At 41.0% G+C, this 27,315-nt stretch overlaps 1 protein-coding gene across 3 annotated transcripts in view; it reads left to right on the top strand.

Moving 5' to 3' along the window:
* The window catches only part of ALKBH8 (alkB homolog 8, tRNA methyltransferase), a 55,694-nt gene extending 29,054 nt beyond the window's left edge, over positions 1–26,640 (top strand). For all 3 annotated transcript variants that reach the window (XM_026006782.2, XM_026006780.2, XM_026006779.2), the window contains exons 8-12: positions 553–659; positions 14,109–14,260; positions 16,514–16,770; positions 24,421–24,570; positions 25,689–26,640. In XM_026006782.2, coding sequence (XP_025862567.1) covers positions 553–659; positions 14,109–14,260; positions 16,514–16,770; positions 24,421–24,570; positions 25,689–26,237 — 1,215 coding nt within the window. In that variant the 3' untranslated portion in view covers positions 26,238–26,640. The remainder of the gene's footprint in view (positions 1–552; positions 660–14,108; positions 14,261–16,513; positions 16,771–24,420; positions 24,571–25,688) is intronic.
* The last annotated feature ends 675 nt before the right edge of the window (positions 26,641–27,315 follow it).

Below are 27,315 nucleotides of genomic sequence, written 5' to 3' on the forward strand. Positions count from 1 at the left end.
AAAGATTTAGCTATTATTTTAGGGCAGCCCAGTTGGCTTAGTGGTTTAGTGCCGCTAGAGGGAGAAGCAGGCTCCATGCTACTTCTCCCTCTGCTTGTGTCTCTGCCTCTCTCTCTCTCTCTCTCTCTCTCTCTGTCTCTTATGAATAAATAAATAAAACCTTAAAGAAAAGATTTAATTATTATTTTAGAGAGAGAGAGAGAATGTGTGTGGGAGGAGGGGCCGAAGGGGGGGGAGAGAGAGAGAGAATCTCAAGCAGACTCCATGTTGAGTGCAGAGCCTGATGCAGAGCTTGATCCCACAAATCTGAGATCATGACCTGAGCTGAAATCAAGAGTCTGACGTTTAACTGACTAAGCCACCTAAGCACTCCACTCAGTTGATTTTTATGTGCATTGAAGTTTGAGGACCACTGTGCCATATGCTTCTATAAGCATTGTCATGTTTTAATCTCTAATAACCTAGAAAGATAGCCAGAATCAATTAAAAATTCTTGTCCTTGGAGTACATGACATTTTGGATTCATCTTTTTGTTTTTATCTTTCTTTCAAGATTGTCATGGATTTTAAGCACCCAGATGGTGTCACAGTGCCAGTTATGTTGCCTCGTCGGAGTTTGCTGGTGATGACTGGAGAATCTAGATACCTCTGGACACATGGGTATGTATTTTTTTTTATAATAAATTTATTTTTTATTGGTGTTCAATTTGCCAACATACAGAATAAACACCCAGTGCTCATCCCCTCAAGTGCCCCCCTCAGTGCCCGTCACCCATTCACCCCCACCCCCCGCCCTCCTCCCCTTCCACCACCCCTAGTTCGTTTCTCAGAGTTAGGAGTCTATGTTCTGCCTCCCTTTCTGATATTTCACATGGGTATGTATTGAAATGACCTTGGTGACAGAACATCTCTTGCTTTGTGAGAGTTCTCCTCTTTCCTGCTTGAGCCACCAGAATCATGCCCCATGTCTGCACATTGATGTGTCCAGATTTCAACCCCCAGGGACATCTGTGCCCTTTTTATGGTAAATAGTAACCTTTTATTTTGATGAAATTCAAGTTTAATGGGAAATTACAAGTGAAATATAATGAGGTCCTTTCATCTTTCTCCTAGATTTACCAATTGTGAACATTTCACCATGTATTTTATTGTTCTTATATATATTATCATTATTATTAATATTGCTGAATCATTTGAGAGTAAGTTGCAGACATCATGACTCTTTACTCTAATATGCTTTATTGCATATTTCCTGAGAGCAAGGATATTCGTTATATCAGGGATCTGGCTCCTTGGCCAAATTCAGCCCTTAGCCTGCTTCATGTCACTCTTAAGCGAAGAATAGTTTTACTTTTTTATTTGTATTTTTAAAATTTTTATGATTATTATGATTATGATTATTTTGGTTTTTACATTTTTAAGGGGTTGTAAAAAACAAAAACAGAACATGTGACAGAAACTGTATGTGGCCCTCTTTGCCTCAAATGTTTAGTATTTGGCCCTTCTACAGAAAAAGTTTGCCAACCTTGATAATATAAAGCTGCTGTGCAACTCAAATTCAGAAATATCAGCACTGATAAAAATACTCTTATACTGTCCATCTTCACATTTTGCTGGTTGTGCTTCATAGCATAGTAGTATTGAAGACTGCCGGCAGTTAGAAGAGCACAACCAGATTTTACTCAGGGACTATTGCAGTGGGAGGGAAGGGACCACAGCATAGAACTGGGCTGGATCCCAAATACAGCAAGGAGAAGTCAGGACAGATAGCCAAGGAGCTGGGGTGGGGCTGAATAAATCCAAGTGGAAGCATCAGCGATGAAGCAGCAGGGGGAGGCTGGGTTCTGGCCAAGGACTGTAGGGGTTCTTGCTGATCAGAGGTCCCCTGGGGGATGGTTGGACAGTGAGGAATTGGGTCGGATATTGAGGAGGATCAGATGTCGAGAGTGGGGGATTCTGGTTAAACCGACTCAGCAGGACTCTTGCTAAAGTTGGGCTCTTGGCGGTGATGCCCAAGGATGGGGCCGAATCAGGCTCAGAGGAGTCCAACTAAGGTTTGGTTGAGCAGAGAATCTTTGTTATTGGTTTGTAGTATGCTCTCCCTCTAATTCACAATTCCGTCTTCAAAACTGATTAGTTGTCTGGTCTCTACTTTTCTTTACTTTGAAACAATTCCTCAGCTTCTCTTTGTCTTTTGGGATGTTGGCATATTTAAAGGGGCCAGTTTTGTAGAATGTCCCTCAATTGGAGTTTGTTTGATTTAATTTAATCTCAGAGAAATGTATTATGCACTGTCAGCAGGAATATAGCTTTAGCCTTAGAAGAGAAGCATCAAACTACTAAAATTTCCATATATTCCACTTAAAATACTGCTGAGTTCTGTATTTATTAATAACGCCCTGCTTGGAGATTTTAACCGATGCATTTTAATAAGAAGTCAAGGAAATGAATGTGTAAATCACTCTGTAATGTGTCCTGAATATGAGCCATAAAACAAATGGCCTGATTTTGTGCAATGAGGCTTAAATTTACCTGATTTTTTTTCAAGGCCATCTAAAATATTTACACTTACAATAAATGAAAATGGTGGGGCGATCCAGTGGGTTTTTGTGTGTGTGTGTGTGTGTTTTTATTGGAGTTTGATTTGCCAACATATACTTTAACACCAAGTGCTCATCCCGTCAAGTGCCCCCCTCAGTGCCCATCAACCAGTTACCCCATCCCCCTGCAAACCTCCCTTTCCATTACCCCTTGTTCGTATCCCAAAGTTAGGAGTTTCTCATGGTTTACCCTCTCTGATATTTCCCACTCATTTTCTCTCCTTTCCCCTATAATCCTTTTCACTATTTTTTATAATCCCTGAATGAATGAAACCATATATTGTTTGTCCTTCTCTGATTGACTTATTTCACTCAGCATTATACCCTCCAATTCCATCCATGTTGAAGCAAATGGTGGGTATTCATCATTTCTAATGGCTGAGTAATATTCCATGGTATACATATACCACATCTTCTTTAACCATTCATCTTTCGATGGACACCTCTGGACTCCTTCCAGAGTTTGGCTATTGTGGACATTGTGCTATAAACATTGGGGTGCAGGTGTTTTGGTCTTTCACTGCATCTGTATCTTTGGGGTAAATCCCCAGCAATGCAGTTGCTGGGCTGTAGGGTAGCTCTATTTTTAACTCTTGGAGGAATCTCCACACAGTTTTCCAGAGTGACTGTACCAGTTCACATTCCCACCAACAGTGCAAGAGGGTTCCCCTTTCTCCACATCCTCTCCAACATTTGTGGTTTCCTGTCTTGTTAATTTTCACCATTCTCACTGGTGTGAGGTGGGATCTCCTTGTGGTTTTGATTTGTATTTCCCTGATGGCAAGGGATGCGGAACATTTTCTCATGTGCTTGTTGGCCATGTGTATGTCTTCTTTGGTGAAATTTCTGTTCATGTCTTCTGCCCATTTCATGATTGTATAGTTTGTTTCTTTGCTGTTGAGTTTAATAAGTTCTTTATAGGGGCAGCCTGGGTGGCTCAGAGGTTTAGCGCCACCTTCAGCCCAGGGCCTGATCCTGGAGACCCAGGGTCAAGTCCCGCATGGGGCTCCCTGCATGGAGCCTGCTTCTCCCTCTGCCTGTGTCTCTGCCTCTCTCTCTCTCTCTCTCTCTCTCTGTGTCTCTCATGAATAAATAAATAAAATCTTTAAAAAAAATAAGTTCTTTATAGATCTTGGATACTAACCTTTATCTGATATGTCATTTGCAAATGTCTTCTCCCATTCTGTAGGTTGTCTTTTAGTTTTGTTAACTGTTTCTTTTGCTGTGCAGAAGCTTTTTATCTTAAGTCCCAATAGTTCATTTTTGCTTTTGTTTCCCTTGCATTCATAGATATATATTGCAAGAAGTTGCTGTGGCCAAGTTCAAAAAGGGTGTTGCCTGTGTTCTCCTCTAGGATTTTGATGGATTCTTGTCTCACATTTAGATCTTTGATCCATTTTGAGTTTATCTTTGTGTATGGTGTAAGGGAATGGTCCAGTTTCATTCTTCTGCACATGGCTGTCCAATTTTCCCAGCACCATATATTGAAGAGACTGTCCTTTTTCCAGTGGATAGTCTTTCCTGCTTTGTCCAATATTAGTTGACTGTAGAGTTGAGGGCTCATTTCTGGGTTCTCTATTCTGTTCCATTGATCTATGTGTCTTTTTTTGTGCCAGTACCACACTGTCTTGACAATCACAGCCCTGTAGTACAACTTGAAATCCTGCATTATGATACCCCTGGCTCTGGTTTTCTTTTTCAATATTCCCCTGGTTATTCGGGGTCTTTTCTGATTCCACACAAATCTTAAGGTGATTTGTTCCAACTCTCTGAGGAAAGTCCATGGCATTTTGATAGGGATTGCATTGAACATGTAAATTGCCCTGGGTAGTATAGACATTTTCACAACATTAATTCTTCCAATCTATAAGCATGGAATATTTTTCCATCTCTTTGTGTCTTCCTCAATTTCTTCCAGAAATGTTCTGTAGTTTTTAGGGTATAGATCCTTTACCTCTTTGGTTAGGTTTATTCCTAGCTATCTTACACTTTGGGGTGCAGTTATAAATGGGATTGATTCCTTAATTTCTCCTTTTTTTAAAGATTTTTATTTATTTGTTCATGAGAGACACACAGAGAGAGAGAGAGAGAGAGAGAGATAGAGGCAGAGACACAGGCAGAGGGAGAAGCAGGCTCCATGCAGGGAGCCCGACAAGGGACTCATCCCAGATGTCCAGGATCAGGCCCTGGGCTGAAGGTGGCACTAAACCGTGGAGCCACCTGGGCTGCCCAATTTCTCCAACTTCAGTCTCATTGTTAGTGTATAGAAATGCCACTGATTTCTGGGCATTGATTTTATATCCTGTCACATTGCTGAATTGCTCTTTGAGTTACTTCCAAATTTCTTCCTGTGATTGTTTTCAAGTTTCAAAGTATTATGGTCTGAAAATAGGCAGGGGGCAATCCCAGTCTTTTGGTATCGGTTGAGACCTGATTTGTGACCCAGTGTGTGGTCTATTCTGGAGTAAATTCCATGTGCACTTGAGAAGAATGTGTATTCAGTTGCGTTCGGATGCAAAGTTCGGTATGTATTTGTGAAATCCATCTGGTCCAGTGTATCATTTAAAGCTCTTGTTTCTTTGGAGATGTTGTGCTTAGAAAATTGGTCATTTGCAGAAAGTGCCGTGTTGAAGTCTCCTACTGTTAGTGTATTGTTATTTAAATATCTCTTTCTTTAGTTAATAATTGATTGATATACTTAGCAGCTCCTACATTAGGGGCATAAATATTCATGATTGTTAGGTCCTCTTGTTGGATAGATCCTTCAAGGATGATATAGTGTCCCTCTTCATCTCTTGCTACAGTCTTTGGGATAAACTTTAATTTATCTGATATGAGGATGGCTACCCCAGCTTTCTTTTGAGGACCATTTGAATGGTAAATGGAACACCACCCTTTCATTTTCAGGCTGGAGGTGTCCTAAGACCTAAAATGAGTCTCTTGTAGACAGCAAATAGATGAGTCTTGCTTTTTTATCCAGTCTGAAACCCTGTGTCTTTTGATGGGATCATTTAGCCCATTCATGTTCAGAGTTACTATTGAAAGATATGAATTTAGTATCATTGTAATACCTCTTTAGTTGCTGTTTTTGTGGACTATTTCCCTGGGCTTCCTCTTTCTTTTACAGGGTCCCCCTTAATATTTCTTGCAGAGCTGGTTTGGTGGTCACATATTCTTACAGTTTTTGCCTATCTTGGAAGCTCTTTATCTCTCCTTCTATTCTGAATAAGAACCTTGCTGGATATAGTATTCTTGGCTGCATGTTCTTCTCATTTAGGACCCTGAATATATCCTGCCAGCCCTTTCTGGTCTGCCAGCTCTCTGTGGAGAGGTCTGCTGTTAATCTAATATTTCTCCCCATATAAGTTAGGGATCTCTTGTGTCTTGCTGCTTTAAGGATTTTCTCTTTATCTTTGGAATTTTCAGTTTTCACTATTAAATATCGAGGTGTTGAATGGTTTTTATTTATTTGACAGGGGGGACATTTCTATCTCCTAGACCTGAATGCCTGTTTCTCTCCCCAAGTTAGGGAAGTTCTCAGCTATGATTTGTTTAAGTGTGTTTTCTGGCCCTCTGTTCCTCTTGGCGCCCTCTGGAACCCCAATTATATGTAGATTTTTTTCTTCTGAGGCTGTCATTTATTTCCCTCAACCTATCTTCATGGTCTTTTAATTGTTTTTCTCTTTTTTTCTCAGCTTCCTTCCTTGCCATCACCTTGTCTTCTATGTTACTCACCGTTTCTTCTACCTCATTAACCCTTGTCATTAGAACCTCCAGTTTGGATTGCATCTCATTTAACTGGTTTTTAATTTCGGCGTGATTAGTACTTAATTCTGTAATCATGAAGTCTCTTGAATCCTTTATGCTTTTTTCCAGAGCCACCAGTAGCTTTATAATTGTGCTTCTGAATTGGCTTTCTGACATTGATATGTAATCCAAATTCTCTAACTCTGTGGCAGAGATTAGTGTTTCTGATTCTTTCTTTTGTGGTGAGTTTTTTCTAGTCATTTTGCTTAGTGCAGAGTGGCTATATAAGTGGGCTGTGTCAAGAATATCAACCATGACCTAAGTAAATTTCACCCTATATGATTCTACAAATTGAAAAGAAAGATCAGAATGAAATAAAAGGACCACTAAAGTGAAAAACAAATTTTAAAACAAAACAGTAAAAAAATAAAAGGCAAAAAATCCCAAAGAAGAAGAGAAAAAAAAAAAAAAGAGAAGAAAAAAAAGGAGGGGAACTGGGAGATGGTGGTGGTGATGAAGTTGTAGTGGAGGGAGAATGTAGTCTACCTGAGGGGTTCTAGAGGGTGATCCTCTTTTTTCTAAGTATATTAAGTTCTGTGTTAGAAGATGCTCAGTCCCAAATTTATATAAACCAGAAATACTAGTAGAAGGCCCTAACATTGACCACCAAAACATAAATGAGATAAAAGAGGGGGGCAGAATGGGAATGAGGAATCTCACAGACTGAACCAGCACGGTATACCACTTGATTGTGGGTGCATGCTGGTCATGTTTTAGAAGGTTTTTACTTCCACCATTGTAGAACAAAATGAAGCAGAGAAAAGAGAAAACACAAAACCAAAAAAACATTTTTTTGTATATTTCCCAAAACTAAGTTGAGTATGTTTGAAGGGATTCTAGAAGTGGAAAATATATCTAGGACCTGTAATTGTAGAAATATAAGAGTCAAAAAGGAAGAATCTTAAAAATGAAGAGGTGGTAAAATATTGTAGTTAAGGTGGGAAAAGAGAAAAAAATTGGATATTTACAGTCTGATATAAAAACAAGTTGTACTGGAAAAAGGAAGGAAAAAAAATAAGAGGGGTACCCTCTAGTTCTATATATTATAAATCCCTCGACTTCCCCTGGAGCTTTCCAACGCTGCTTGGTCAAGAACTTGCTCTTCCCCTGTGCTTCCAGCTGGTCTTCAGAGAGAGGGGCCTGCTGTACTGATTCTCATGTGTGTGCACCTAGGAGAGCTGCCCCGCCTCCTGCCAGGTGCCAGACTCAGTGGGAGCTGTTGACCCGGTGAGGCCTCTGTCCCTTGGCAGCCCCGCCTCTTCCAGGCACAAGGTGACACAAGGAGAAACAACACCACTGGCAGCGGCCAGCTCTCCAGCTCTGGAGTCAGCTTCCACAGTAACTACTGTAGTCTCCCAGTCCGCACTGGTTTGGATGCCCCTGGGTGGTGGGGGTGCACTGATTTGCACAGCTTGGGGGCACCCAGCAGTGGAAGAGTCCTTGCTGTCCTGTGCCCTCCCATGTCTGCCTGTCCTAGGGGGAGCGCAGGATCCTGGGCTGTGTCTTCTTGGCGCCCTGGATCCAGGGCCTGTGCTGCTGGAATCGTACTCCTGGGGTGCGGCTCCTGAAGGCAGCAGGGTGCAGACCCCTCAGTCTGGAGCCCTCGACTGACCGACTGGCTTCTCCCCAAGGCCCCGCTGGGCTGCGCTCCAGCCTTTTACCAAGCTTGGCCCACAGTCTGTGCCACTCTCTCCCCCCGGGTGCGCTTCCTGTATTAGTGACTCTGGGAAACTGGAGGCTCCACTGCCCCTCCTGCGATTCTGCTTGATTTCCCTGCTAAGCACCTTTCAGTCTGGGAAGAATCTGGTGTGGATTTTTTAAAGTTCGTGCTTCTCCGGGGCTGGGCTTTCCTGTCCCGGGGGCTTTCACCGCCTGGTCTTAGCCTGGCTCTTCGCGGGGTCCCTCCCCCACTTGGTTCTTTTTTATTTATTTTTTTCCACCTTCCTACCTCCTTAGAAGCAAAAGCCCTTCTCTCTGTAGCATTCCAGCTGTTCTGTCTTTAAATCTCAGGTCGAATTCGTAGGTTTTCAGGATGGCTTGAAAGTAATATAGGTAAGTTGGTGGGGCCAGGTGAGTTGAGGACCCCTACTCCTCTGCCATCTTGCCCCCACCTCTCGATCCAGTGGTTTCAAGTACTTCTAGAATTTTGAGAATATTCACAGTTTCTTTTTTTAAGCTTAAGCATTTTTACTATTGATGCACTTAAGAGTAATGGTATTTTAGCAAATATAAAATGAAAAATTTCTTTTCATAGGCCTCTGTTATAAACATATTTTAATCTATTCTGGGTAATGGTACAGATTCTCCTAAAGGTCATTTCAATCACATTCTTTTCTTTCTTTTTCTCTTTCTTTTTTCTAAAAATTTTATTTATTTGAGAGAGTATAAGCATTAGGAGCATAAGCATTAGGGCAGAGGGAGAGGGAGAAACAGACTCCCCACTGAGTAGGGATCCCAACTTGGGGCTAATCCTCAGGACCCCAGGATCTTGACCTGAACCAGCCAGAGGCAGACATTAACTGACTGAGCCACCCAGATGTCCCCAATAACATTATTTTTTTGTTCAAAGCATATTATGCAGTTAAATGTTAAGAATAGTTTATAATATTGAATTGCAGTCAATATTTGTTTTTAAGCCTTTCTCTTGTATCAAAATTCTTTACAATGATTTTAGGGAAGAAAAACCGTCAGTGTTATTGTTAAAGGCTTCCATTGATTCCCATTGGCTCTATTGTGATTGTGTGTGTAGGGAAGGGGTAGAGTAAGGAGGGAGGGACTACGGGTAGAGTAGGAGGGAGGGGCTACAGGTAGAGACTAATAGAAAGAGGCTGGCCAAATAATGATATACCAACCATGGAGGTATTCATTAATATCTCTGGGGAGATGGGAGAAGAGATGAAGAAGCATATTTAATACACTTAAAAATATGTATAAACCACAGGTAATACCCCTTGATGAAAGAAAAAAAAAAACAAAAACTTTGATCTCTGCTGAAAACAAAGCACTAGAAAGTAGTACTGGGGGATAGGGATTGAAGGTTGATTTGGGGCACCCAGCTGGCTCAGTCTGTGGAACATGTGACTCTTCATCTTAGGCTTGTGAATTCGAGCCCTAAGTCAGGGGTAAAGTTAATTTTAAGAAAAAAAGGTTGAGGGATCCCTGGGTGGCGCAGCGGTTTGGCGCCTGCCTTTGGCCCAGGGCGCGATCCTGAAGACCCGGGATCGAATCCCACGTCGGGCTCCCGGTGCATGGAGCCTGCTTCTCCCTCTGCCTATGTCTCTGCTTCTCTCTCTCTCACTGTGTGCCTATCATAAATAAATAAAATTAAAAAAAAAAAAAGAAAAAATTAAAAAAGGTTGGGATCCCTAGGTGGCTCAGCAGTTTAGTGCCTGCCTTCAGCCCAGGGCGTGATCCTGGAGTCCCGGGATCAAGTCCCACATCGGGCTCCCTGCATGGAGCCTGCTTCTCCCTCTGCCTGTGTCTCTGCCTCTCTCTCTGTCTCTGTCTCTCGTGAATAAATAAATAAAATCTTAAAAAAAAAAAAAAGAAAAAAGAAAAAAAGAAGGTTGATAAACTCCGCCCTGTAATGTTAATTCCAAACTCTTAATTTGATCTAGTTCAGATTTACTATTCTAGCCACCATGCCTTAAATAAAAAATGGCAGCCTGGCAGCACATGAGTCAAACATAGCAGGCAGGCATGTTCTGTTTCGGCTAGGCCAGTGGTGGTCTATGTGGTAGCATTTAAAAAAATTGCCTGGATGTAAAAATCAGCTTCCACCTAAAAATCTCAATCTTCAGCTTCTTTTGAAAATGGGAAATCTTGAGCAGCCTGGGTGGCTCAGCGGTTTAGCGCCACCTTCCACCCAGGGCCTGATCCTGGAGACCCTGGATTGAGTCCCATGTCAGGCTCCCTGCATGGAGCCTGCTTTCTCTCTCTCTCTCATGAATAAATAAGTAAAATCTTTAAAAACAAAGAAAATGGGAAATCTGACAACATTGGGCCATTGGATCCCTTGGCCCTGGTCCTGGGGACAGTCTGGGGCCTTATGTAGATGAGGCCTGTGTTCTCAAGTTCTCTGCACATCCCACCACGCCTGGGCTGAGCATCAGCTATCAGGTATTACTGTGCTCACACTCTCGTGTTTTGCAAGGACACAGTCACTTGAATGTGAACTAGAGCTTGTCTGTGTTAGAAGTAGGAAATGGGAAGCTAGAATGAGTGGAAAAGTGAAGAAAAGTGGAAGAGAACACTCTGTTTTGAAATAAAACTGTTTGTATGTATTTCTAGACCAACCCACCTGCTTCACTCCTTGAGGTTATCTGACTGGCTTGGCAGATGTTTATTTATATATTTATTTGACTCTCCTTTTATTTTTTTATTTTATTTTTTTTAATTTTTATTTATTTATGATAGTCACACACACACACACACACAGAGAGAGAGAGGCAGAGACATAGACAGAGGGAGAAGCAGGCTCCATGCACCGGGAACCCGACGTGGGATTCGATCCTGGGTCTCCAGGATCGCACCCTGGGCCAAAGGCAGGCGCTAAACCGCTGCGCCACCCAGGGATCCCTTTGACTCTCCTTTTAAATCAGTTTTGGAGCATTTTCTTTCCGCTGGGCCCTGTTCTGAGTTTCACACAATTAGCTCACTTAACTCATACAAGTCACAGTGGAAAGTTTGTTCCATGGTTTTGTCCCTATTTTTAAAGGAAACGAGCATAAAGAGATTATGTAACTTGAACAAAGTCACAAAACCATTAAGTAGCAGAGCCAAGATGAGAAGCCAGGCAGTCTGGCCTCAGGATCTGTGCCCTTAACCATGTTGTTACAGCTGGACCTGATTGCTCCCTCTCCAAATTCATGCTGTGCCCTCTGGCCTTTACTCTCTCGCGCCAGCCCTTGGCAGTAAATTTCCTTTTCTTTTGTCTTTGATGTAGAGCTCAGCTCTGCCTTTATAATATGTAAAACTTTTTCTGGGTGCATTAGCCTGAAGTAATTTCTCCCTCAAATTCCTAAAGATTGTATTATCTTAGAAGATAGAGATGTATCTTCTATTGAACTATTATTTAAACCTAAAAAATGTTTATCTTTTTATTTAATACTTTTTCAACTAGATTATAATTTGACTAGGGAGGAAAGAAAAGATGTTCAGGAATGTCTTAAGAATTCATTATTTTAAAGATATGGATTACCTATTCCTAAAAGTCTGACCTAACTGCTTTTGGCACCCCAAGCAAACTTCCCAATGAGCAGGGAGCCCGACTTAGGGCTTGATCCCACGACCCTGAGATTATGACCTGAGCTGAAATGAAGAGTCAGATGCTTACTAGACCAAGCCACCCAAGAGCCCCAAGGTAGAGCATGGATTTAAATGTCAAAGTGAAACTTTTAAATTGTCTAGAAGAAAATACAAGAGATTATTTCTGCAGCCTAGGGGTAGGCAAAGTTTTTTAAAGAAAGATTTTAGAACACAGTATAAAAGAAAAAAAAAGATTAATTGTGTCAGAATTAAAGACTTAACTCATCAAGAAATATCATTAAAAAAAAAATGAGAAGACATGCCACACTCAGGGAGAAAATATCCAGAATACATATATCTAACAAAGGTTTGGCCTTAAGATTTAAACAGATCCTTCACCAAAAAAAAGTATCAATGAATGGCTAATAAGCAGGTGGAAAGGTATATAGAATCATTAGTCATCAGAGAAATGCAAATTAAAACCACAATTTCAGGGGCGCCTGGGTGGCTCAGTTGGTAAAGTATCCTCACCTCTTGGTTTTGGCTCAGGTCATGATCTCATGGGTCTTGAGATGGATCCCTGCTTGGGCTGCTGGCTCGGTGGGGAGTCCATTTGAAGATTCTCTCCTTCCGCCCCACCTCCTAGTCACCCATGTGTGATTATTATCAAATCAATCAATAAATCTTTAAAAAAAAAAAAAAAACAGTTTCATACCACTTGCTACTCACTAAAATGACTATAATTAAAAACTCAGGTAATTCCAAGTATTGATGAGTATGTCAAGCAGCAACTGTTCCATATTATGTGTTGTTTTCTGATGTTGATGTCCTTGACCCTCAACTAGATTTCACTTACTAAGAAAGTGTCATCCCAAGTTTGCTTGGGGTGCCAAAAGCAGTTAGGTCAGGTTTTTAGGAATAGGTAATCCATATCTTAAAACAATGAATTCTTAAGACATTCTTGAACATCTTTTCTTTCCTCCCTACTCAATCTAAGAAAGATGTATTCAAAGCTATAATGATAATTATGTGTTTGTCTATTTGTCCTATTTTTTATTCACTTTTTGTTTTATGCGTTTTGAGGCTGTATTATTATTAGTTAGACGCATACAGATATACAGTTTTTATATATTCCTGGATTGACACTGTTGTTATGAAATGTCCCTTTTTGGGCACCTAGGTGGCTCAATTGGTTAAGCATTGGGCTCTTAATCTCAGCCCAGGTCTGGATCTCAGGGTCATGAGTTCAAGCCCCATGTTGAGCTCCATGCTGGATGTGGAGCCTGCATATAAAAAAAAAAACAAAAAACGAGAAATATCCCTTTTCATCTCTAGTGATATTTATTCCTTTGAAGTCTACTTTGATTAGGATGGTTATACCACTTTTCTTTTGGTTTTGCTTGGATCATGCAAAATACTTGTCTTCTGTAACATCTTTTTTTTTTTCTATTTTGATTTTCAACTATTCTATGTCCTTATTTTAAGGTGAGTGTTTCTTGTAATCAGCATGTAATTGGACTTTATTTTTTTAGTCCATTGTGACATTCTTTGTTCTTTAATTAGATGTTGTAGTCTTTTTACATTTGACATAATTATTGATTGGATTTGAGTTTATTGTTTACTTATTTCCTCTTTGCTCCATCTGTTCCTTGTTTTTTTTTCTTCTTTCTCAGATATAGTTTTTTTTTTTAATTTTTTTTTTTAATTTTTATTTATTTATGATAGTCACAGAGAGATAGAGAGAGAGGCAGAGACACAGGCAGAGGGAGAAGCAGGCTCCATGCACCGGGAGCCCGACGTGGGATTCGATCCCGGGTCTCCAGGATCGCGCCCTGGGCCAAAGGCAGGCGCCAAACCGCTGCGCCACCCAGGGATCCCTCTCAGATATAGTTTTAATTAACAATTTATGGGCACCTGGCTGGCTCAGAGGAGCATGCAACTCTTAGACTTGGGCCCTACATTTGGGTGTAGAAATTACTTAAAATCTAAAAAAATAAAATATTTGTTATTTTACTTATATCTCTTGAAAAATTTTTAAGTGTACAGTCTTTTTGTTTTAAAGATTTTATTTATTCATGAGAGAGAGAGAGAGAAAATGAGAGAGACAGAGACATAGGCAGAGGGAGAAGCAGGCTCCCTGTGGGGAGCCCAGTGTGAGACTCTATCTCAGGACCCTGGGATCACGACCTGACCCAAAGGCAGATGCTCAACCACTGAGTCACCCAGGTACCCCATGTGTACAATATTTTAATATGAATACCCTGAGGATAACTTCTTAAAAAATAGAGACTTCTATTTCCTTGTTTTTTCTATAGTGCGTAACAATTTGGGGGAATCAAATAGATATTTTCCATAAATTCTTCTAAATTTGCTTTTTTCTTTAATATTTTTAAAAGGACCTGAAATATTTTTATGAATACAGTGTTAAATAAATTATTTTGACTATTGTTTTTAGAATCACACCCAGAAAATTTGATACTGTTCAAGCATCCAAGGGTCCCCAAAGTGGAATTATCACCAGTGATGTTGGAGACTTAACTTTAAGCAAGAGGGGAATGAGGACATCATTTACATTTAGGAAAGTGAGGCAAACGCCTTGTAATTGTAGTAAGTATATAATTTTGATTCTGCAGTAAAATGGAGAACATTTAGTGTAAAAACCTTTTTAAGTCCCATCAGACCCAAGGGGAGCTTTGTCTTAACATCTCTAACGGGATTTCTCATGTTCCATATAACATTATACTCGATATAGATTTTTCTTATCCACCCCCATGGAGTTTGTTCCTTAAAGGCAGGGACTGCATTTTATTGATTTTTATTTTTCCTAAATACAGTACTTGGGCATAGTTGGATGCCAAATAAACATTTTTTTTTTTAAATTGAAGTCACAGTTAAGGGTGCTAAATAATATTGTAGGACATTAAAATATCACTTGTACAAAAATAGGTTTTATTGGAAACAGCTTGTCAAGTCTCTAAATTACTTCCCTTAACCCAACGAGGAAGTTAGAGATGACAGGTTGTTTCATGGTAAGTAGGTAACTCTAGGGCAGTAAACAGTGGTTTGTGTTTTGGTCAATTTGGAAATCTAGGAGGGAATAAGAGAAGTGCTGAAAAACGTATCGAGAGGATGTTATTTTGAATTGTCTATACAAGTATATCATGACCTGTATTTCATGGTCTCATTATATAAAAATCCCTTTCATTTTGTAAATAGTATCTGTTAGAAAACTTGAAATTTGAAATTGCTATATTTAATATCTTGATGTTAGTGAAGCTTAAAACAGATTTTTGTTTCTTTCGCTAAAAGTGTCATTGAGGCCCTGAAACATCAAATTTTTTATTAAAAATTTATTTAGTATTTGCTGAGTGTCTGACAGTAGTTTTACAAGATACTGAAAAATAAAGCTTGAGGAACTGGAAGTCTAATTGGAGAGACACTGCAAATTTTCTTATGCAAAAGTTTCTTTATTGCAAATGTTAATTATAAAGGTAAGGCATGTTATAGAAGCTCTGAATGTGTATTCAGTTTACAGATGTTTTTCATCTTCAAGGACATCTTTTTGGATACTTTTGATCAAAATTTGAATTTTTAGGAAAAGGGTTTCTCCTCCCTTTAGATTACTTAGATATTTATAATTGCCAAGAGAATAAAATTTTACCAAGACTGGTTTAGGATCATTGTTGAGTGTGTGGTACTGTAATTCTAATGTGACCAAGATTACGTAACCAGTCAGTTTTCACCTGCACATTTTAGAGCTGTTGGGCTTTATACCCCTTTTTAAATGTCTTCGTGAAATGTTTAGAGCTGCACTACAAATGGTAGCAGAAACCAGCTCTCTCCCACCCCCTTCTCCAGAGTTAGGAAGAATTCCTGAAGTCATGGACGCTGCTGCCCACATCTGAGCTGCCGCATGATTTCTAACTATGCCTGTGTCCTGTCTGCGGCTTCTCTGGGAGCAGTGCTCCTTCCTTCTGCATGTCCTGCAATAAAAACGTGTATCGTAGACTTCAGCTGAAGATAAAGGGAAATTATAGCATAGCAGAGGACGGGCAAGGATTTAAAATGAGTGTTAGACATGATTGCTGGGAACAAGAAATGACTTCAGAATTGATTTAATTAGGGTAACAGTGTACTCTCAGTTTCTTTTGTTACGTCCTTGACTTGATGATGTTCTCCTTAGGGTGTACAGATTCTGTCGAAAGAGGCGATCAATGCCTGTAGTCCCTGAGATTGTGGGCTGTGCAATCTGCACTGGCTCTGTGGCTTACCTTCTTTGTCACTGCAGGACCATAATGTCCTGAGCTTCAGTGTTGTCTTCATCTGTAAAATGGATGCAATAGTGTGTTTCATGGTGTTATTGTGAGAATTGAGACTATCCGTCTCAAACTGCCTCAAGTGTTTTCATTAAATGCTCATGATCATTACCAAATGACACTTTGCTCCTGGGGCTTATTTTTCCAATAGTCCTAGGGCCCCAGAACTCCTGTTTCTTTGCTCACCAAGAGAAAAACCCTAAATTGTGTTAATTCAGCTAAATTCCTTCTGGTTAGGCCAGACCCATCGAGATGCCTCCCTAAACAAAAGGACCCTTAATCTCACTATGAAATATCCACCTGCATGATAAGGCAAAATTGCAGTCATATCTTATTGCACATGGTTTCCCCTTCTTGTTACTTAGGCCCCTCACAGTGTAATTGGACTTGTTAGGTAAGAGCTATTTTTAAACTGATAGATCAGAGCCTGCATATCCCTAGCTGCCAAATTTGCATTGATTTGCTTGTTCTTTTAAGAAGACGTGATACTTTATCAATCACTTGGATAAAAATGAAAGATTTATATTCCCTTATTTTTTTATAGGTTACCCTTTGGTCTGTGACAGCCAGATGAAGGAGACCCCTCCATCATTTCCAGAGAGTGCTAGGGAAGCCTCACAGCTGGAGCAAGACTATGTCCATCGAGTTTATGAAGAGATTGCTGAGCACTTCAGCAGCACGAGACATACTCCATGGCCACGCGTTGTGGAGTTCTTGAAAAGTTTGCCATGTGGTTCGTTAGTGGCCGATGTTGGGTGTGGAAACGGAAAATATCTTGGTGTCAATAAGGAGTTATATATGGCAAGTCATTGTTTCTGGCTTTTTGCTTAATTTGTTACATTGTTATCACCTGCCTCATGACATAATGCTGTCTTTTAGGTCATTGCTGAAAAGTTATAACCAACAGATGGAAAATTAATGAACACTCCTATTCCTTTTTTTATTCTCCTGAGAATTTGTGGTCATGTGTGCCATTATTTGTAGTGTGTGTGTGTGTGTGTGTGTGTGTGTGTTTCCCCTCCCTTTAGATTTTGCTTCCTAAGATTATCTTATCAATAAGACTATCTTATGTTTATAAAGCTCTTAACAGGCCAGAAGGAATATTTCTAGAAGCCACTGTCTTTACTTAGATCCTCCTAAGTATGAGAAAGTTAAAGTGTTGTGCCCAAGATTGTGAATCCGAGAAACCACCAAGGAGCCGACACCAATGCAAACCCACAAGGGTTTATTTACAAGCTCGAGCTTGGGTCCAAGTATACCCGTCACAGCGGAGCAGGGACTTGGACCCTGAAGCTAAGATGCGTAGCAGCTTTATAGGGGTCAGTGGCCAATGGGATTGTAACACACATTGAAAGTTGCACAGTCATAGTGACCATTTGAACTGGCCTATCACTCTGGTCAGAATTGGCGGGCAGTTTTGGCGGGCACAAGGCAGGGTTACATTTTTATGAGCTGATTTCCGGTAAGGGTGTGCTCAGTGGCTTGACGAGGGTGGGGCAGCACCTTAAGCAATAAGCAGGTCATGTGGGGGTCATACAGGAGGTGGTGGGTGCAGCACAAAATGGAGTTAGTCCTGTTCTGCTTGTCCAGGGATAGGGGATTTTTGTTAAATTTCCTGGGTCCCACAAAAGCTGATATTTTTATGTCTGTTAGAAATGAAGCCACTGAGACTCACAGAGAACAGTACTTCCCTGCTGTCATATAATTAGGGGACTTACTGGAACTTGAACCCATGCTTCTGATGCCACATATGGTGTTCTTTTAGTAGGAAGAAATAAAGGTTACTATTTTGAGGTGTCTTACTGTGGAGGACACTAAGGCTTAAAATAGCTTAAACCCTGAGACCGAGGTTACAGCATGAGGCCCTGGATTTGAACCTACTTTTTTCTCCTGCCAAATTTCTCTTTCCAGTAGCTATGATTTCCTTGCCTAAGGTCCACTTTTTTCCTGCCATGCAGGAAAATGTGAGAATGTTCCAAGTGGAACATTCTCCCTGCACTAGGGCATTATTGTAGGTAGCCATATCCTGGCTGCTTTGGGAGGACTAAAGCTTCCCTTTTTCAAGATTCGGGGCAGGAGATGCTGAGTAAGGAGCATAGCCGGGAGAGTAAGAGCAGCCCATGCTCACGGGCTCCTGGGGTGCATCCCACTGCGCATCCTCTGCATCTCGATCTCGTCCTCAATAATCTGCACCTCCATGAAGAAAGTAAGTCACTCTTGCACCTGAGGGAGGGCAGTTTTGTACATTGAGACAGATAAAAGCACAGCTTTTCATCAAGATAAGACCTTAGTATCCACCTATTATCATCATGTTTACAATTAAATTTTAGTTTATAAAGAATAAGGTCTAATGAGTTAGGTTTGTTAATGTGGAAGAAGTGAGTTTTGATGGGCCACTTAAAAATCAAAGTGACATCCTCTGATATTTTCATCTTAAAGTATTATCCAAAATGTTTCCCAGTGAGCTCTGCTTTTGGACTTCCCTGATGATAACCCACAGCTTTGTCGAGTCAGGCAGCACTCAGGACAGTGAACTGAGGCTGAGGTCAACCACACTGACGTAGTCTTATGGATTGCATCATCCTGTTACGAAGGAAAAAAATGATTTCTTGGTAAACTGAGCCAAAAAATCGGAATCTGCTCAAGGAGGAATATGTTTAATAGAATTAGAAAATCACAAGTATAGTCCCTTCTCATAATTTATATTCACTTTATGGTTGGGAGTGCATGTGTACTGCTTCCTCTCTGCTCTTCGTAGAACCTACTGCAGTGTCTAGCCTCTTGGGAAGGCTCAGTAAGTATTGGTTCAGTGGAGGAATGAAAACTCCTTGTCTGCTTGGAATTACGGTTTTCATTATACCAGAAACGGAATTACATGTGATAAACGGGAAGCCTGCCTTTTGAAGTTGCTGAAGCTCCAGCCTATATATTGGAGTGTGTTTTGAGCAGCTGACTTTGGGACTGAAAATATGTGCATTTTTTGATACTCATGAGGGAATGTGACCTGAGACATTCATTCGAGGTATTCATATGTAGGATTGTCTCAGAATTTTAAAAACTATGATTATCATTATTACCTGCTTCCTTAACAAAATATATTTTTAAAATACTAGCTTAGGCTCTCAGAGAGAGTTTTATCAGCTGCTTTTCACTTTTTTAGATGTCCTCAGTTACTCCTCATTTCTGTCATCAACACTGGCTGCTGTCTTTATTTTCAGGGGTAAATTTTATAAGCAAAGACTATGCCTTCAAGAGACTGCTACCTTTATAATAGTACCAACAGTAGATGACATAGTATGGACCTCAGCGTGGCTCACTCACTAAGTGATCATTCTGTGCATTGGTCTCAGACCACATTCACTCTGAATGTGGTTCGTAGATAAGTCATTACTTAATACGTGTTAGGGACTTTCTTGGTTGCTGTAAATAGTTGGGATTACAGGTATAATAATAATGCCAGGAATCTATTTATAGTGATAAGAATTGGAGATAATGTTTCTGTAAGACTCTTCTGTACATTTCTGTTTGTTTTGTTTTGGTTTCTGACTGTTGACTATCCCAGTAAAGAACAGAAAGGCCCTAAGAATATCCGGTACCTGCTGTGTGCTAAGTGCTGTGTTCTGTTTTCTCATGTAGTGTGTAGGATTGGTATTCCTGTCTCCATTTTACAAATGGGAGAACGGACGCTTGGTCACGTTACAACAGGCCCAAGGTTATCTGATGTCAGGACAAGTACTAGAACCTCCTCTCCAGCTGCAGAGTCCATATAGTTTGGCGTTCTGCTGAGAGAGAGCTTCATGGCCAGCTCTGGTGACAGACAACAGCTGCTGTTGTCTTAGATGTGGCAGAAATCATGTCTCATTTGTTGTTCACTTACTTGGCACATGATGGAAACTCATTGATGGTTTGTTGAATGGTGAGGAGCAAACCTGTGAGTTCACCTTCTATTTCTCACATGAAAAGTGGAATAGACACAGTGCTGTGTTCTGTAACCTTGAAGGAAATGGGACAGACTCAACAATGGGTGGGCCCTAGCTCAGAATGACATACCTTGAGGATACATAGGGTTCTCTTGAGGATACATAGGTTTCTCTTTGTATCTAGATTCCAGGATGAGAGATTTTGTCCACCCTTTGTTCCAAATGGTAATAATAACATTTGCATAGTCCTTTGTGGTTAGGAAGTATTTAATATGCATCATTTTGTTTGGTTCTCCTATCAACCCTGAGATGTAGGCATTTTTATAATGAGGAAACAGAAGCTAAGTGCCTTTCCTAGGTTGTTCAGCTGGTTATTGCTGAGGCCAGACTTTAGCTCAAGACTTTAGGGGGCCGTTTTCACTGCACGTGACTGGCTTTGTCTGCCTGTTCCCCTGCGCTCTGAACTCCTTACTGCCAGTCTGATTTCCCTACAGTTGCTTGTTTTCTTAGCAGTTTTTTAAATGTTGTGTTTTTTAAGTAATAAAAATAGTTGCAATGCGGAAAATGGACAAACGGAAAGGTGTTTGCCTATAATCTTAATACCCTAATAAAGCAGCTTTATATCATCACAAGTATGCATGCAACTCGATGACTCCATATCACTTCATATTTCCACTATGATGTGTACCCTTACATAGTTACTGGACCTTATAACATTCTGCGAGGTTCCTTGTGTTCAGTGTGGAGTTAGTATACATAACACAGTAATGAGCACCTACGCTGAGAAGCTTGTGGGTTTTTAGAGTGAGAAAGGAAGGAAGGAAGCAAGCATGTGGGTTTTTGGAGTTAGAAAGCCTGGGTGTAAGTCTGTCCCACCACTTACCTCTGCTAACTTGGGGCAGATTACTTACATGTGGTGAGACAAGTCTTCTGCGTCTGCAGTGTGTTAACAGATAACTCAAGAGTGTGTGTCAGGGTTGAGGTTATTAAAACAAAGAATCTGCTGTCATACCTGGTGGCTGCTCCAGTAAAAGGCAATTTTTTTTAGCCCATTTAGCTTTTTTTCATATTTTGGATAGTTCTTTGGGGGATGAATTTTTAGAAGAACAATTATTGGGTCAAAAGTTGTAAATATTTCTGGGGCACCTGGGTGGCTCAGTTCTTTCAGTGTCTGACTCTTGATCTTAGCTCAGGTTGTGAGTTCAAGCCCCATGTTGGGCTCTGCACTGAGCATGAAGCCTACTTAAAAAACAAAAAGAGTCATGAACATTTTTATCTTCCTTAAAAAGCAGTGTGCAAAATTGCTTTTGAAAATCAGTGGGGTCCATTTGTACTGTCACCAGCACTTTGAGAGCGAGTTTTATTACCACCGTCACCAAAGCGCATTTTGGTTTTAAAGTATTTTTGATACTTTACTAGGAGAAAAAATGAAATCTTGTTTTGCATTTTGCACCTTTGATTACTAGAGTGAAAGTTTTTTCATTTTTAGCAGTCCTTCTGGAATTGCATGTTTCGTGTTTTGTTGAAGATTCTAAAAATTGTAAAGGAGTGTAAGTATACAGTTGAAGCCTAACCAGTGTGTGTTTTTATGTCCCTGACCTCCATCCAGTGTACAGAATTATGTAGCTTGTCGTGAGTCCTTTAATAAACGTGAGTGCTTCTAAATCTCATTTATCAACAAGCCCTTTTCTCTCATGCTGTTGACACTATGCAGCATGATTAGGGAGAACCTCAGATATTGGGTAGTATCCTTGGTACGGAGGCTGAAGGAAAGTGAAAAATAGGAATGGGGAGAGAGGAAGTGAGTGACCATCTGATTGCAGCTTATGAAAGACTTGGGCAGGGTGAGCACAGGATGAAGGTGCAGAGCCAGGCATGCATCGTGTCTGCACCAGACCTGTGTCGTGTCTGCACCAGACCTGCTGCTTTGTGGGTCTCATTGGCGCAGAAAGGCACTCGTACAGGTACCTGTGGTGGCCTGGAAGCCAGAAGGAAGGGATTTCCTCTTGTTTGCTTTGGCTGCTGTGTTCCATGTTCTGCTGTATCTGTGGTTCTCGGGTAATAACTTCCCTTCTTTGTTGAGCACTGTGTCCTGGTATTTGTTTTGTAGTTAAGTTGGATTTTTTTTAGACTTTTAGTAAGATTTATATCAATCTGACAAAACTTTACAGACTTGAAACTTCTGACTCCATGAAATGAATTTTATTGTAAAAAAAAAAAAAGGTAGCAACCACCAAAATGTAATACACATATTATTTGAGTGGTATTGTCAGCTTAATATTGTGACTGCTGGCTTAGCAGCATAGAATATGGATGAAAATAAAAGTAATGAGCCAGTTATGTATCTTACGTAGGTAAAGACGGCAAGCAATTGGGAATGGTGTCACTGTTATCAATGGGCCCTTTGTACTTTCTCATCTTAAAATATATCAGTGATACATCGCTATACTTTACCTCTAGCTTAGTACCTTTTATTATACTTCAAAAATTAATGCAGCTCTAGGATAGAATATAGAAGCTGCTTAATACCAGTTAGAAATTGAGCAAATTCTTATTAAGTATGACTAGCATGGCAGTGTGATTTAACTTAATAAGACTTGTTTTGACACGAAGACTCATATTCTTTATTCTCACATAGACTGAGGGAACCTAATAATCAGTGTTCACAGCATCTAAAATTCAAATGAGTAGATACAGGCTTGAGGTGGCTACTTCTGTCTGCTGAAATCTATCACATTTCTTTTTCTCTATTTCATACAGAGTGAGTTAAGAAATATCTGGGGATAATTATTAGTGATTTAACATTTCTTATGCCCCTCCCCCTCCTAGCCCTCCCTCAGTTTACCTGTGCACATTGTACAGTGCTCTCTCCCTACCTGTGCACACACATGTGCACATGCATGCATATGGTACTCTCAGGATTAAACACAAAACTGTGTACAAAAATACCAGCAGAGCTAGAGAGGAGATAGGCACTCCTGGCACCCGAACACTTGCCGCAGGACCAGGTCGTGTGGAAGGTGTGTGAGGCCTCCCTGCCTGGAGGGGAGGAAGGGGTGTGGCTATTCCCTCAAGGTGATTGCATTTGACTAAACAGTTCAATTTAATAGCGTTCTACAAATTTTGAATTCATCACTTTATTCTTGATATATATAGGTTAGGTGTAAATTTAGCAGAACAAGACTCAATAGCTTTAAAAAATGAAATAAATTATTTTACTTTTTTCTTGTTTGGGGATTTTATTTTCTGATTGTGTTGTGCCCAAGATCGCTAATCCGAGAAACCACCAAGGAGCCGACACCAATGCAAACACACGAGGGTTTATTTACAGGCTCGAGCCTGGGTCCAAGTATACCAGCGGAGCAGGGACTTGGACCCCGAGACTAAGAGGTGTAGCAGCTTTATAGGGGCCAGTGGCAAATGGGATACTCAGACAGTTGCATAGTCATGTCAGTCCACACTCAGGTGGCCGATTGAATTACATCTTACCCTATAGTATCCATTTGAGCTGCTCTATTACTTTGGTCAGAATTGGCTTGGCTGGCACAAGGCAGAGTTACATTGTTATGAGCCGATTTCTGATTAGGGTGTGCCCAGCAGCTTGACTAGGGTGGGGCAGCACCTTAAGCAATAAGCAGGTCATGTGGGGGTGATACAGGAGGTGGCAGGTGTAGCACAAAATGGAGTTAGTCCTGCTCTGCTTTGCCAGGGGTAGGGGATTTTTGTTAAATTTCCTGGGTCCCACAATTGTACAGTAAAATATATTGAAAAGTAAAAAGAAGCAGGCAAATGAGTGGGAAATATCAGAAAGGAAGACAGAACATGAGAGACTCCTAACTCTGGGAAACGAACTAGGGGTGGTGGAAGGGGAGGTGGTCGGGGGGTGGGGGTGACTGGGTTACAGGCGCTGAGGGGGGCACTTGATGGGATGAGCACTGGGTGTTATTCTATATGTTGACAGATTGAACACCAATAAAAAATAAATTTATTAAGAAAATAATAAAACAATGAATGAATGAATGAATGAATGAATGAATGAATAAATAAATAAATAAATAAATAAATAAAAGCAGGTAAAACCCCAGCTGTCCTCCTGCTATCTGGGCCATCACAGTACAGTTTATGTCATGTCAGGAGACACCTGCAACTCTGCACAAAAATCTGAAGGTCTGTGTTTATGGGATAATTTCTATGTTTATACGCATGATACTACAAAAAGATCTAGATTCTGGTTGGTGATCCCCTGGGATGCCAGTTAGGACTTCCTGTTTCCACCTTTGTCATCTTTACTCTAGTCCTTCTGTTTCCATTCAATAATTTGAGTTCAGTTTGATGCCTGTGAGGACTAGCAACACTGCCCTGTAAGCACATGATCTGACCTTGTGCCAGCTGCAGGGCAGAAAATCACGACCTTGCACCGTTTCACAATGTGAAATCTAATAACTCATACTAATGAATAAACCCATTGCTTGTAATTTCTCTTGACATTTAAACAGGGTATTATGCAATTCTTTCTTTTTCTCTATTACAGATTGGTTGTGATCGGAGCCAGAAGCTAGTGGACATCTGCAGAGAGCGGTGTTTCCAGGCCCTCGTCTGTGATGCGCTGGCAGTGCCCCTATGCAGCGGGTCCTGTGACGCCTGCATCTCCATTGCTGTGATTCACCATTTTTCAACAGCAGTGAGTATCGCCTCTCTCTCCAAGAACCTATAGCTAAGGTGATGAGAGATGTTTGTGGAAGTGACCGCGGTGGACCTGATTTTAGTTTTTCTTTCCTTCCTTCCCATTCTCTTCCTTGTCATCCTGAGGGTGGTTCCCTCTGATGAGAAGGCATGTGGCCTGGAGAGGGGCTGCAGGGCAGTGGTGCTCCCGCAGAAGCCCGTGGACTCCATCCTTGGGCTACCCTGAGTCTTCTCATCTTCTCCTGGCTTCCCCGCATGCAGGGTCCCTACATTTCAGCTGTCCTGGCTGTGGGGGCTCAGCAACCTTGGGCTTTCTGCCCACTCCCTTGGCCTCCAAGCTCCTCTGTTTCCCCTCTGCCTTCCTCAGCCCCTTGCTTGCCTCCCTAATGGTTGGGTTCCCTTCTTTCCCATCCTTCCCTTTTTTCAAAATTCAGGTATTTAGCTGGTATTAGTCTGCTACTCATGCTTTTAATTAGCCACATATGTTTCTAATTTTAAAATAAGTGAATTAAATGTTTTGTATTTTTCTTACAAGAAGAAAAAGAATCTAATTTTTCCTGTGTGTCAGTGGTTTCTCCTCTAATCTAAGCAGTAATTTTATAGATTGCCCTGTGCTGGCATCACCTGATGACCTAAAGTGAATTCAGAATGAAATCAAGAAGAAAACCCTCCATGTCTATTTTATTAACGCAAATAAAAATGTTCTTTTCCCTGTTTCTTTAATACCTTCTTCCCTTCAATCACAGAACAGAATTTTCTTATTTTTTTCTTTTGTGTTTTATTTTGTTAGACTTTATGGGCTATTCATCCTAATTAAAAACAGCCCTCTCGGGATCCCTGGGTGGTGCAGCGGTTTAGCGCCTGCCTTTGGCCCAGGGCGCGATCCTGGAGACCCGGGATTGAATCCCACATCAGGCTCCCGGTGCATGGAGCCTGCTTCTCCCTCTGCCTGTGTCTCTGCCTCTCTCTTTCTCTCTCTCTCTCTGTGTGTGTGTGTGTGTGTGACTATCATAAATAAATAAAAATTTAAAAAAAAATCCCTCTCGTCAGTTATACTATCCTGTTTCCTCTCCATATCTCCTCTTGGTTGATAAAGGACAATGTATTTTCTACCAGGAGCGTAGAGTGGCGGCTCTCCAAGAACTTGTTCGGCTCCTGAGACCTGGTGGGCGGGCACTTGTTTACGTCTGGGCAATGGAACAAGAATATAATAAGAAGAAATCCAAGTATCTTCGAGAAAATAGAATTAACCAAGGAAAGGAAGAGGGGACCAGCAGTGATACAGCCATGCCAGAGTTGCTGGTGGAGCAGGTGCCTAATGTAGGTAGTCGAGACTCCGAGTGCTGTGTCTCCTCTGTTACTGACCTCCCGGAGGGAGGGCATAAGGCAAGGACAGTCACTAATGCTAAGCTGCCTGTTCATACGAATAGGACCTCCTTTCCTTCTCAAGACTTGCTGGTTCCCTGGCACCATCAGGGAAACCCTGGAGAAGGCAAGCCTGGGCATCCAGCCGGAGCCCATGACCCAGGCCCTGTGTTTCACCGATACTACCACGTGTTCTGTGAGGGAGAGCTGGAAGCCGCCTGCCAGACTCTGAACAGTGTCAGCATCCTGCAGAGCTACTATGATCAGGGCAACTGGTGTGTGATTCTTCAAAAGGTCTGATTGTCTCTGTGAACATAGATACAGGGAAGAAATGCTCAGCTTGTTTTTTTAAAGGAGACGAGATTTACTGTCTTTTTCATTAAAGAGAGAACTTGTGGAAAAGTGCCAAAGGAGACCGCCTGAGAGAAATTTGGGAGTAGAGATTAATTAGGATGCATCCAGGCTGCTACTACGCTGACTTCTTTTTATCCATAAAAGTGGACTTCTCCTAAATGAGGAGGAACGGGGATGGTTTGTAAAAGTGATTGAAGTAGTCTGTGACTATTTGGGATCCCGGAGTGAGAATACAGTATTTTGAAGATAAACTTTTTTGCTATAAATGTTACTAATTGAACTAAATCATGTAGAGTCTTGGTTATGTAATCATATAACATTTTAATAAAGAAAATATTCTTGGTCAGTAGAGAATTGTCTGTGAAGTTTTTTTTTTTTAAGATTTTTTTTTATTTATTCATGAGAGACACACAGAGAGGCAGAGATACAGGCAGAGGGAGGAGAAGCAGGCTCTGTGCAGGGAGCCCGATACAGGACTTGATCCCAGGACTCCAGGATCATGCCCTGAGCCAAAGACAGATGCTTAACTGCTGAGCCACCCAGGCATCCTGTTTGTGAAGTTTTATCTTTGATTGTGAACTCTGTAAAATCACAGATGATAACCGTTCTGTGCCTTCACCTCACAGGGCTTGGCATATAGTAGGTGCTCAGTAAAATATTAGTCCATCAGATAATAATTATACCTTAGTAGGAACTTCATCCAACAGATACTCATTGAACCCCTCCTATATATTAGTTACTATTTTAAGCACTGGTTGTGGAGCAGTGAACAGAAGCTCTTGCCCTCCTGGAATTTACATTGTAGAAGGAGGACAAACGGTAAGCAAATAAATAGATACTATGTGCTAGGTAGTGATAAATGCCATGGGGAAAATGCAAAATGGAGTGAGAGGTTGTACCTAAGAACAAAAGATTTATATTTAAGGGGCTGAGATAACCACTAATCCTGAGTAGTTTATTACCAAGAATTCATTGGTCTCCCAAATGTGTTCACTGGGTGCTACAGGCAACCCCAGTATGCTCT

Source organism: Vulpes vulpes, chromosome 12, assembly GCF_048418805.1.
Source record: "Vulpes vulpes isolate BD-2025 chromosome 12, VulVul3, whole genome shotgun sequence".
Classification (NCBI taxonomy): Eukaryota; Metazoa; Chordata; class Mammalia; order Carnivora; family Canidae; genus Vulpes; species Vulpes vulpes.